This window comes from Aulonocara sp. 'chitande type north' Nkhata Bay, linkage group LG1 (assembly GCF_057382095.1).
Source record: "Aulonocara sp. 'chitande type north' Nkhata Bay isolate Kocher_YH1m ecotype deep benthic linkage group LG1, A_spYH_male_GT1.1, whole genome shotgun sequence".
Classification (NCBI taxonomy): domain Eukaryota; kingdom Metazoa; phylum Chordata; class Actinopteri; order Cichliformes; family Cichlidae; genus Aulonocara; species Aulonocara sp. 'chitande type north' Nkhata Bay.
Window position 1 is genome coordinate 29355533 of NC_141344.1, and position 12267 is coordinate 29367799.

At 39.7% G+C, this 12267-nt stretch overlaps 1 protein-coding gene across 3 annotated transcripts in view; it reads left to right on the forward strand.

Annotated features, from left to right (window-relative positions):
* The first annotated feature begins 953 nt into the window (after positions 1–953).
* map2k5 (mitogen-activated protein kinase kinase 5) overlaps positions 954–12267 on the forward strand; it is a 60608-nt gene continuing 49294 nt past the window's right edge. For all 3 annotated transcript variants that reach the window (XM_086292319.1, XM_086292326.1, XM_086292334.1), the window contains exons 1-5: positions 954–1423; positions 1596–1644; positions 3917–3984; positions 10764–10833; positions 11597–11637. In XM_086292319.1, coding sequence (XP_086148445.1) covers positions 1325–1423; positions 1596–1644; positions 3917–3984; positions 10764–10833; positions 11597–11637 — 327 coding nt within the window. In that variant the 5' untranslated portion in view covers positions 954–1324. The remainder of the gene's footprint in view (positions 1424–1595; positions 1645–3916; positions 3985–10763; positions 10834–11596; positions 11638–12267) is intronic.

Sequence of the window (12267 nt, forward strand, 5' to 3'; positions counted from 1 at the left end):
CAATTAAATAAATATATGGTAGATTCAATGTTTTACATTTCCTTTTCTTTTTAAGTGAGATGGTAATCACTGATAGAGGAGTTCATCCTCAGGCCAATATGGGATGGAGACATTTTTTGTAAGAGCCAATGAAACCCAGCCTAGTGCAATGGCCGGCACAGCACACACACCACCACTGAAATTGTTTTCAACTGGCACATGTATTGTATAGCCAAATTTGAGCCATGGGGAGACAGAGCAGGCTTTAACAACTTCTTATCATTACACAGAACCCAGGTGAACAGACTTAGGTATCAGGTCTGTGGGTAGAGCAATGTAAATGAACAGGATAGAGACTTCACTTTACTCAGGGATCAATGTCTTTTTTCCATGAACTGCAATCAGAGCTGTTTATAGAGTGGACAGAGCAGCTGTTCACTCCCAGGGCCGTGATCAACACAGGTTTTAAGAGCCCTTTTGTTTTACACTCAATTATATGCTAATGGCGAGCGCAGAGTGGAAACCTTTAAATACTAATGCTGTTTTAATGTCAAGTGAAAGAGGGGAAAAAAAAAACACTTTTTAAAAAACTGTGGTGGTTTTCGTCTCAACAGCAGTACATTTCCGTGTAAGTGAGGGCCATTTACGAAACATTTACAATTGTGATCTAAGGTCATGTTTTTAAAGGAATATTTATCCATAATACCTCAGAAATCTATTGTATTCTCAGTATTGTACTCAACTTATCAACCTTGATCTCAGGTCAGTGTTATCTACAGCAAAAGCGGTAATAATTCCTTTTCAGTGCAGAAACAAAAACTTTTTAAACCGTATGTATATTTCATTTTATAACATAGGAAAAAAAAAACCAAAATAAGATCCATAAGAATAGCAGCGTTCTCTCAAACTTCGCCTTTTAGAATTTGACAGATTGATATAGATAGTGCAAGTCTTTTATTTTGAAAAGGCAACGAGCGGATGTTGATTCGGAAGCGCTGTTGTAGCAGTTTCCTCAAAACTAGCTATACAGCTAAACACCTACGTTAGTACAGTGTAAACTTTGTCTCGTGGAGCAGTGGTGTACACGTTCACACTTCGGGATAAGCCTTTCATACGGTTATGACTTGACTGTGGTGTCGGCGGCGACCGACCTCAAAACCTTTTTGTTTTTTTAAAAAGGCTCCGCATCACTTAAATCAAGAATCCGGACTGAGCAGGATGCTAGCATGTATCGTTAGCAAACTGCTGCAGGGAATTAGCTGGTTAGCTTCCACATCCAGTCAACTATTATGAGGCTGAAGCTTCCCTCTTATTGCTCTCACTTAGGTTAAATACTGACAGCGCAATGAACACCGAGGCGATAGTGATCCGAATAAAAACGCCGACAGGAGACATGGACTCGTCCGTGGACTGTCCGTCTCTTCTGAACTTCAATGACTTGCTCGTGAGTCTGCCTCATGCCAACTATCACTTTTCACTCACAGACACACTGCACAAGTCAAAAACACACGGACTGTTTCTGACTCAGCGTGTCGTAACCCTGCCTCATTAATATCTGTCAGTCTAATAACCATCCTTAGCTGTCTGGTCCTAATTCACCCTGTCAAACATTACAGGTCGCAATCAGAGATGTCATGCCTGAAGCCACTGTCACGGCCTTTGAATGTAAGTACCTGCTTTAGAGTTGAACTGCTGTAATGCTGCAAGAGGAAGCTTTGAATGACTGTGTTTACACACCAAAACAATAGCCCTGTAATGTAGGGACTTGTAATCAGTTATCAAATTGGTCTGAAGGAGAGGAGATCTCATGCAGCTGTGTGAGAGTAAGAACCGATCCCTGCTGTCATGGGCTAGACTCTAGCCCTCTTGAACGGGCTTCATCTATCTGAGAGAGTAAAAAGCTTCACACATTTTCATTGTGTTAGCTTCTCTCTTCTCTGTTCCCTTTTTTTACTACTCGTGTTAACCTCTAGCATGCGTTTTATCCAGACATGCCATAGCTACTGTACTAACTGATTGATTGACAGGAACAGTTGAAGTTTCTCTCATTCAATCAAATTAAGATTTAGCCTCTTGGTATAGGCACCATTCAAGCCTGTTTACGGGTAGAGTGCAAAGAGTTTGATTGACATACAAACATAAATACTGCTTACTGAGTGCTTTTATACATTATATTTTATTGTATGATTTTGATTGTATGTTTTGGCTCCCCAAATTTTGCTATTGCATTAATACTTAATATGGAATGATATTAGGGCTGAACGATTATGGAAAATAATCTAATTGCGATTTTTTGCCCCAATATTGCGATTGCGATGCGATTATTTTTTAAGGTCTTTGTCTTCTGTATTATTAAACAAAGACAAGCAATACATCATATAGTATGGCCAATACTATATTACATTAATTTTAAACTGTTCTTTCCTGGAAGACAGACCTCTGTTATGATGACATGAGGTGATGCATGAATTGATGACTGACATTTTTATTTAACTTCTTCAATCACAACAGTATATTTGAACATACACAATAGTTTATTTTTAGCTTACAAACATCTGAGCATAAAGTGCTGACAAGGAACCCTGGTGTAAACATTAAAATGAAAGTCAGTACAATGTGCAGATTGCAGAAATATACATAAAAAAAAAATCAGTGGCTTTACCACACTCAGTTTTTCGACATCTGTGAACTACTAGACAGTCATTCAATTAAAAAATAATATTAAATAAATAAAACTAATAAATAAAAAATACACACGTCTTACTGATCTCTGCAGTCAGTAACATTACACATAAAGTGCAAACATAATAGCAATTGTATAAACACACACACAAACACGCCTTTAAAATTTAAAGGCGTGAAATTGGACGGTCTAGCCTTCTGATTAGCGTCACCGCTGTCTCGGTGGAGTTTAATAAACTCGGCCGTCTGCTTCTTGCTATCTAAAATATAACCAGACACTGGTGTAAATTCTCGACTGTCTCATACTTCTGTTTAATAAGTTTTCTGTTTGACGTTTAGTCAGCTGTGTGAAAACCAAGGAGGAACCCACCCGGGGGATTAATAAAGTTTTATTTTATCTAATCTAATAACTTTAATCTCAGCCAAACCGATTTACTCACGAACAAACAAAACACTGAAAAAAGCCCAACAATAACATTTTTAGGTTGTCTAAGTGACTTATATATTACGTTTAACCCGAGCAGCGATGATCTGAAAATGATGTGCCGGGAGTTGTGCCGTTCTCGGCCGCATCAGTAACCCTCGAGCTCCCGGCTAGCTGTCGAGCTGGTGGGTAGCAGACGCCTCTGAAAACGTCGAAGCACTTTTGCAAATATGGGATATCTTGATAAACCGAGCAGATATTTGATGTTTACACAACTACTTTCTCGCCTGAAAATATGTTAAAAGTTTATTTTGTGACCCAGAAAGATTAGTATGAGTAATTTTAAAACTTAGTAGCGGCCGCCATTGCTGGAAACTGGAGTTTGGCTGGGCCGCGCTATGAATTCTGGGATATGGTAGTAATTTGGACAGCCTTCGGCACGTCGCTGTGACGTAATCGGTCTACAAATGCGGCCTCAGGAGGATGCAGCCCATGAATTTGGACATGTCCAGAGTATAATCGCAGCCTTTGCGGTTAGAAAATTGCACTTGATCATGTCGCGATATTATCGCAAATGCGATATATCGTTCAGCCCTAAATGATATGCTTTTTTGTTTGCATGCCTTGATTCTATTAAATGTTTATTATACGTAAAAGTGTTGTTTTACAGTGTCTTCTGTTTATATTTATTATACCACACTTGTTACTGCAAAAAAAATCTGTTTTGAATTTTCTCTGTGATTTCCCCCCTTCCCCATTATTAGTATTTTATTTTTTACAGTTGTACTGTTTTTGTTTTTGTTGTTGTTTTTTGTTTTTTGTTTTTTTTAGACGAAGATGAGGTGGGAGACAGAATCACAGTAAGAAGTGATGAAGAACTCAAAGCCATGTTGTCATATGTGAGTACATAAATGTTGCATGCAGTACTTTGACCAAGTCAGGCATAATATCCACAAATTAGAATACTGTGCGAAAGTCTTGAGCGACCCTTGCTTCCTCTTTATATTTTGTTTCCAACAAGCTGGACTTTGTAAGTCTTTAAAGTGCTCTTGAGCATAATTCTCTAGGCTATCTGAAGGTCAGGATATTGGCTGATTTTTTATTTTTTTTAACTAGTTTTCAGTTCAGTCTTCCTACCTGACCATTTTAAGAGGACTGATGTTTGTTGTTTTGAGCTATTAGTCAAAAATCACATATCTCAGCAAGGTGTGTCAAGAAATCTGAAGAAACTAAACAAGTGGAGAACAAAAGAAGATGTGGTAGGCCTAAAAGTATTATTTACAGTAGATGAAAAGTACCTGAAAGTCCACAGAAAGTCATTAAGGCATGGGAAAGCGAGGGTCAGATTAACATGAAGAAAGGTAAAGCAAAAAAGAGACAGAGAATTTTTTTTAAAAGGGTGGGAAAAAAGACACAAAGGACAATAGGTCACCAACTGCTGCATCTGTAACAAAACGCATTCAGCAAATAAAAAGCACCTGATAGAGGATAGATACGCAAACGTACAGTCTTTCTGTGTGTATGAGTAATAACACTCATACACACAGAGTGTGATTGTGTGGTTTTCATGAAAGTTACTTGATTATGAGTTTGATAAACAACAACAACAGCCACTGGTAGCCAGAGGTGACAACCTAAATTACACAAGAAATGGACTGAAAATATGTGGCAACAGGTCTTATGGAGTGATGAAGCTAAATTTGTTTAAAGTTTGTTGAGTTTAGGTTAAAGGTAGAACAGTGAGTGTCTACAGCTATCTGTTAAACACTGTGAAGGCTCCGTCATGGTTTGGGGCTGCAGTTAAGCCTGTGGTGTTGGAGGTCTTGTCAAAGCTGATGGATTCTGAGTGCAGAAAAGTGTGGCCAGACTTTGATACACCATGCAATCTCATCTGGAAAGTGTGTGCCTGGCAACAGCTTTATTATTCAGCATGACAATGATCCTAAACACACTGCCACTGCGCAGAAAAACACACAATTGAACACAGTCAGTCATGGATTGGCCTCCCCAGAGCCCAGACGTCTGTAGCTTTTCAGCTCACAGCCCGACACACACCAACACAACAGCACAGATAGCACAGACGTTAAGGCGGCGAGGCGCGATTGCGGGTGCCGCTCAGGTGCAGCGTCGCTGCAGACCACGCCCCGCCACACACATTAACCAGGTAAAATACATATTTAGGCAGAATTTTGCAAATATCTATTTTTCATTTTTCAGCAGCGTAGTGCTTTTTTTTCCAATTATTTTTTTTTTAAAAGTCAGGTCAAGGCTCCAAAAGCCCAAAGGTGATTTAAGGGCGGCGGCTCACAACAGTTTTTCTTTGCTACATGGGTCATTTTAGTTCAGCTGGGTGTCTTTCCTTTTGTTATATTTCTTTAAGAGTTCAAAATGTGTTAATTACATGAATAAAATGTAATTTTCTCTGTAGCACTTCATGGATTTAAGCAACACCGTAGTTGTTTACACAAAGCATAAAGGTAAAAAAAAACAATATATACAGTGTTATCTTCATTTTAGATGTCAAAAAGTACTTGCGGCTCCAGTGTTTTCTTTTGCATGGAAATTGCGTCCAAATGTCTTTTTGGGTGTTAAAGGTTGCTGACCCCTGGTGTAAGAGAATTCACACTGTTTAAGAATAAATATGGTCACACCAAATATTGAATTTCAGACTTGTTAGAATTATACAAGCTCTATACATATGCTGTATTTCTAAGTATGTCTGCACATGTGTCAATAAATCACTGCACCTATTTCCTAATTTCCTAGCAAAATATAAAGAAATGAGGGGTTGATCAAGGCTTTTGCACAGCACTGTACATGCCAGGGTTATGTTTTCCAGTTATGCTGCTGCATTGTAGCATTCTTACTGTGTGCCGATTCCTCATTGGAAAGTAGTTCTGACAGAAACTGTTCACATTCAATCCTTTGTGCAGTTTAGATGACATGGCCAAGAGCATGTCTGAACTACATTTGAGCATTTTGAAAGGTCCTCCTCCTTTATGTGTTCTGCACTATTTTGGTTAATTTTTTTTGTGCAGCTTTTTAGAGCCATTTAAGTGTCTGGGGTTTTGTATATTGTATCGTTTGGAAAGCTTTTGAGGCACGTCAAATTGACATGACACAGTAACAAGGACGTTGTTCAGATTTTCTGTATTTTTTTAAGTGCTTTGCTCAGCGCCATAATAAAGCCACTCACCTCTCTTTTTATTAAGCAAAACCTTAGACCCAGTCAATCCTCAACAATCCTGAACTCTCAGTTTGAGTGTTTACCTTTCTAGCTCGCATGGACTTAAGGTGTAAATAAGTCATTTTAAGAATGGTTTGAAAAAACCTTTAGTATTAAATATGCTACACCAAAGTTTTTAATGTTAAATTAAAAGGCGTTCTTCGATAGCCACCAAAGCCTTGGTTGAATTCAAAATGACCTCATCAATCTGGTGAGTTACATCAAATACTATAAAATACTTGGCCTAGAACGAGAAGCACAATTCTTCAGGTAGCAAAACATGAGACGGCAAGATGCTGATTTGATGGCAATCTCCACTGACGTAGTTATTTATAATATAACATGAAGAAATTGAAGCCATATAGCCTCATCTAGTAGCAGTTAACCTATGGCAATATTCAGCAGCACACATGCAGACACGTCCCACATCCCCTTCAGCTCCCTCAAATACTGCAGTATATTTTCATATTCGACCATACTTACTGTTCATGCCGCGGACAGTAAGAGTAATGGCGTGTAATGGGTTTTCTGTATGAAGTACACTGTAAACTAAATGAACTGTCAATTTTTATTATTTATTATTCAGTACTTAAAGTTTTGCCTCATTAAAGAGCAGCCCCCCTGGGCTGCAGAGTTGTTCAAAATCTACTTTCATCTGTGGATGTCTTTTACCCCCCATCAGCTCACAATGATGCTACTAGAGCCACAGGCACAATTTACACTCCCTGCTTCTTTTTTTTTTTTTGTCCATTTTTGTCATGCATTCACTTGTGGTTGCTTTTTAATCATTAAGTAGCATAGGGTAGCAGGGTGATTAAGCAAAAAGAGACAGATGTTGTGCCAAGAAGTGTTGTTAGACAGACGTGGAAAAGGCTTTGACCTAAGCAAGTTTTGTTTTCCACAGATCCAGTGGATGTTGTTCTGTGCACTGTCCTGTTAAAGCTGGAGTAATGGTTGAGAAAGGGGCAGTGTTTACAGTGGGACAAATTATGATTTGATCTCCTGCTGAATTTGTACGTTTGCTCACTTACAGTGAAATCAACAGTCTCTAATTTTTATGGCAGTTTAATTTTAATGGAGAGAGACCAAAATTCTACCAAAATCCAGAAAAAAAATCCTGTTGCATAAAACTTCTAAACTGATTTGCATGTCATTGAATGAAAAAACCATTTGATCTCCAAGCAAAACAGGACTTAGTACTTGGTAGAAAAACCCTTGTTGGAGAGTAGAGCAGTAAGAGGTTTCTTGTAGCTGGTCTTCAGGTTTGCACACATCTCAGGAGGGACTTTTGCCCACTCCTCTTTACAGAAACTCTCTAAATCCTGTAGGTTTCTTGGCTGCCTCCTGGCAACTCAAAACTTCAGCTCGCTCCACAGATTTTCTGTAGGACTGAGGTGTGAAGATTGACGAGGTCACTCCATGACCATAATGTGGTTCTTCTTTAGCCACTCATGTGTTGCCTTGGTGGTCATCGTCATGCTGGAAGACCCATCCAGCACCCACTACCCATCTTCAGTTTTCAGGGAAGTAGATTCTCGTCCAGGAGTTTAAGGGTGCATGGCCCCGTCCGTTGTCATCTTGATGCGATGAAGTTGTCTTTTACCCTTAACAAAAAAACAGCCCCAAGACATAATGTTTCCACCGTGCTTGACATTGGGGATGTCGTTCTTTGGGTCATACCCAACATTTCTCTTTCTTCAGACACGGTAGGTCGATGCCAAAGAGCTCAATTTTGGTTTCCACAAAATTCCACAGCAGCTTCAGACTTCCATGATGCTGACCAACGTTGACTTGATGGTCATTTTTTATATTTCTTTCATTATATGTCTGTGTGTGCACACAGCCAGTCTGTAGGAGGTGTAATTCTGGCTGGGTTGAAGGGGATTAAATACTTTTTTGTAATAATTCTGTCTTGCTCCATTAAAACCACGAACTTGCATTAACATTAGAGACTCTTAATTTCTATGTAAATTTTGGTTGTTTCTATTTTGATGTCAGCCCAAGAAGTCATACGTCTGTGATTTCAACAAAAAAGAAAAGTTGTCATTTATCATGGGCTAAATGTTTAGTTGTATGTTACATGGAAAATATCGCAATTAATTACAGAACCGTGCAGACTTGTTTTACTTGTTAGATAAAATTAGGCCGACACTGTGGTTTGTTTTTATTGCATTTTTATTTGTCTGAAAAAATGCATGTCCAAAAACCTTGAGTTCCTTGTAATTTGTTGCAGATGAAATGAAAATGAAATGAAAAAATTGATATTTTGTTAAAGAAACATTGAAACGTGTATTGTTTTTGCTGGCAGTTACACTTTTTGTCTTTATTCTGACATGCCTTAGGTGTATATAAATTTATGACTGACCCCTGCCTCTTTCTACAGCGCCCAATAGAAATATTAAGTATCCACAACAGTGCACAGCTTTTCCCACAGATTTCAGACCCCATTTGTTCAGTGAATTTTTGGCAAACAAATCTCGGAGCCTCATAATGGCTTTCTACTCATGGGACTGCCAGCTGTACAAAAAGCTGCTGATCACCTGGAAATACTGGGCTCACTAGACTATAATTTACGCTAGCCGTGTACTTTGAATGTTTTATGCAAGTGTTATGCATTTCAGCTCTGGATTGCATTTGTATTTAGGGTTTTTTTTTCCCTGTTGTTTGCTGCCTTTTGGCCTCCGTGGAGACTAGTGGGTTTTTGCTTGAGTGTTATTAATTCCAGGTGAGCAGACAGCCATTATATGAAATTAATAGGAATTAAGGGAAGCAGCATGTTAGGTGAAATGTGGGATAATTCAGTTTCTTCACGGTTGCTTTGTGTGTGTCTGTGTGTGTGCGTTTGGGAGGGTGTGTATATTTTTATTAGGAAATGTATAATCAGGCTTTTAAATACGCTGTCAGTGCACGATGTTTGCTTTCTTTCTTTCTTCTTCTTTTTTTTTTTTTTGTCTTGTTCAAGATCTTTGCTTTAACATTGCCCTGCGAAAAATTCACGCTCGTGATTACTGAGCAAAATTAATGCTCAAATTCAGCACTTAATTAACATCAGTCTACAGAGGGCATTTATTGTGAGAAGTATCCCCCAGCACTAAGAACATTGATTGCTACATGCTCCTGCGAGACCCGCTAGACTTCCAGGCATTTCTAATCATTGTTCGACACCTTGAAAGACAGACGCCCCCTGTTCAAAGTTAAAGACCAGCCTATGTCAGGTGCTTAAAAAAAACAAAAAAACATGTGACCTCATCCCTTCCTCACTCAGCTCCCCCTGGAGGTAGTGGCGCTAATTCCACCATTCCCATTTGCTCTTGGTCTGCTAATGATGATGAGACTCACACTTTCTCTCTCTTGCACTCTGGCTTGTCCCTTAAGGCTGAGCGATGGTATTTGGGATCGGACACTGTTTAGTTATTGGCCAACAATGGAGAATGTCTTTTAATAACACACCTACTACAGATTAGGTGGTAATTGCAGCCTTAATCAATAAGCTAGCTGAGCGGAAAATTAAAGGTACGTGAAGCCCGAACACCCCCAATTCCCCCCCCCCCCCCCCCCCCCCCAACACACACACAAACACACACACACACCATGTTTTTTTGCTATTAAGACCCATTGTTCAGATGCGGCCTATTGAGAATGCTGGAGGGCGAAAGCAGAGGGCTAGGAGCGAGGAGGGGATCTGACAGTGATAAATAGGCCTTTTAATAACAGCTGTGCCACATGGGTAGCCATTCTGATCCATTCCAATCCAAGCCGTGCCCATCGTCCTCCCTCCTGCCTCCTCAGTGAAAGAGCATTTACATTTTGCTGCGATCACTCAGTACTAGTTTGTAAATGAATTACAATAAACTTGTGTATGTGTGCACAATATAAAGACATCGTCTCAAACTCAACCCCTGCAAAAGCAGAAGACATTAACAAAACGCACATAAGTAAACACACACACACACTCTCTCTCTCTCCCATGCTCACACACACTTGCGGTTTAACAGATGGTTTGGTTAACTGAAACATCAATTATTGCATTGCCTTGGCAAGCAACCGAGAGGCTCCAGAGTGCGTGCATGCACGTGTTAGTCCTGTAGGATATGAGTGTTTGGTGAGCTGTTGACCTGGAGGAGAAAAGGGTTAATGCTACACTCCTTCAGAACAAGCCCACAGGGCATTGGTCCTCGTCTGCAACAGATTTCCGCACAGCATGCTCACGTTTTTTTACAAAAGACTGTGGATTAATTCTGGTGGCAGTTAAATAAACATTTTGTGTGTGTGTAATACTCTAAAATTAGGCCATGTAGTGTAGGGTCAGATCTTCAAATTTAAGGTTTTTCTACCTCTGTCGTGTGCTGATAACATTCTTGTACAGATATTATCTGTGAACTTAAATGCATGTAAAGTCATTTCAATTTAGTGTCACACTCGACTGTTTGTCATTTGCTTTTCCCCTTTTAGTACTGCAACACAATGAATGAACAACGCATGAATGGACTGCTGCCGGACCCTCTGCAGATTTTTCCAAGAGGTACAAAAGTGAGATGTTCTATTTTTATCACGGGCTAGGCGATGCTAACGGCTGCTTTGTAATTAACGTGGTGACAATTAATCACCAGCACCATTTAAATATATAAAAATATTCACACTTTATTTGTAAACGCCTATTTTACTAAAATTAGTGTACATGACCTGCTCTGTTTTCACAAAAATGTGAGCATTTGGTGAGTAGGAGTAACAGTGGAGCCTCTGGATAACATTAAAATTCAGCGGCTGGCTTTGTTGTTGGATGTCATTCATAAATCTACATTTCTTTTGCTCCAAGGGCATTCAAAGTGCATGCTTGTGTTCAGCTCAGGCTAAGCCTTGCCTGCATCTCTGGCATTGTGCAGTTTCTGTTCCTAAACTGGTTTTCATAATGAGGGCCTTTTCATAACATAGTTTTTCTATATTTTCAGCTAGTTTTCACAACGCTCAAAGACATACATAATCTCTAACAGGCCCTAGGGGAGATGTGATGAAACATTTTATTGTCTCCCTTTAGCTCTCTGGCTCACTCTGTTTCTCTCTCTATCTGCCCCTCTTTCCTCTAACGCTGTGATTGTTTTCTTTCTACCTAACTACCAACCAACCATCTCAAGAGACCAACAGCTCAATCACTCTCTTGTCCACAACTAATTTTTTAGTAACTCTCATTTCATCATTTTTTTCCTTCATGAAGAACTGATTCCTTTTCACCACATTTGTAAATGGCCCAGTGATGTGTTCTACAATCTAGTCAATTACTGTTTCAGCCGGCAAGACTCCAGGGATCCGGAACATACATGGCCTGAAGGTACCTATCTCAATAATTGTTTCGGCTGCCTTACACAGAGAATGAGGGGAGGGTGAGAAGTTAAGTCAAATGGATTGATAATGCTGTGTTCCACTTATTGAAATGTCAATTGAAGTCAAGGCTCTCCTTCTCTTTCACTCATTGTCTTGCTCCCCTCGACTATGTTTATGCATTAGCATATCTGGCTGCGGCTGTAGCAGGGCCTGTCTCTCTGCTTTTCCATCCGTCTCTCTGTATTCTTGATTCTCATGCTGCGATAGTCATTTAAGAACAAGGTGTTATCTCCCCTCCAGAGTATTATGATCCTCTCATTCCCTATGATAGAAAGAGTGTCAGCGTTGGTTAGAGAAAAAACTAAATCGGGCAATAAGAAGATGTCATTGTTCAACCATGAAATTGTCATTACAAGCCCCCAAATGGCCTCTCGCAGACCTTCCCATTTTATGTTAGGCATATGTTGCTATTGAAACTCACTGCTAATTACCATGGGTTAAATGACTTGACACCTCCTCCATCTCTCCAGATGATCCATATTATATCCATCTGCATTTCAATGATAAAATCACCCCCCCCCCCCCCCCCCCCCCACACACACACACACACACACACACACACACACACACACTCACA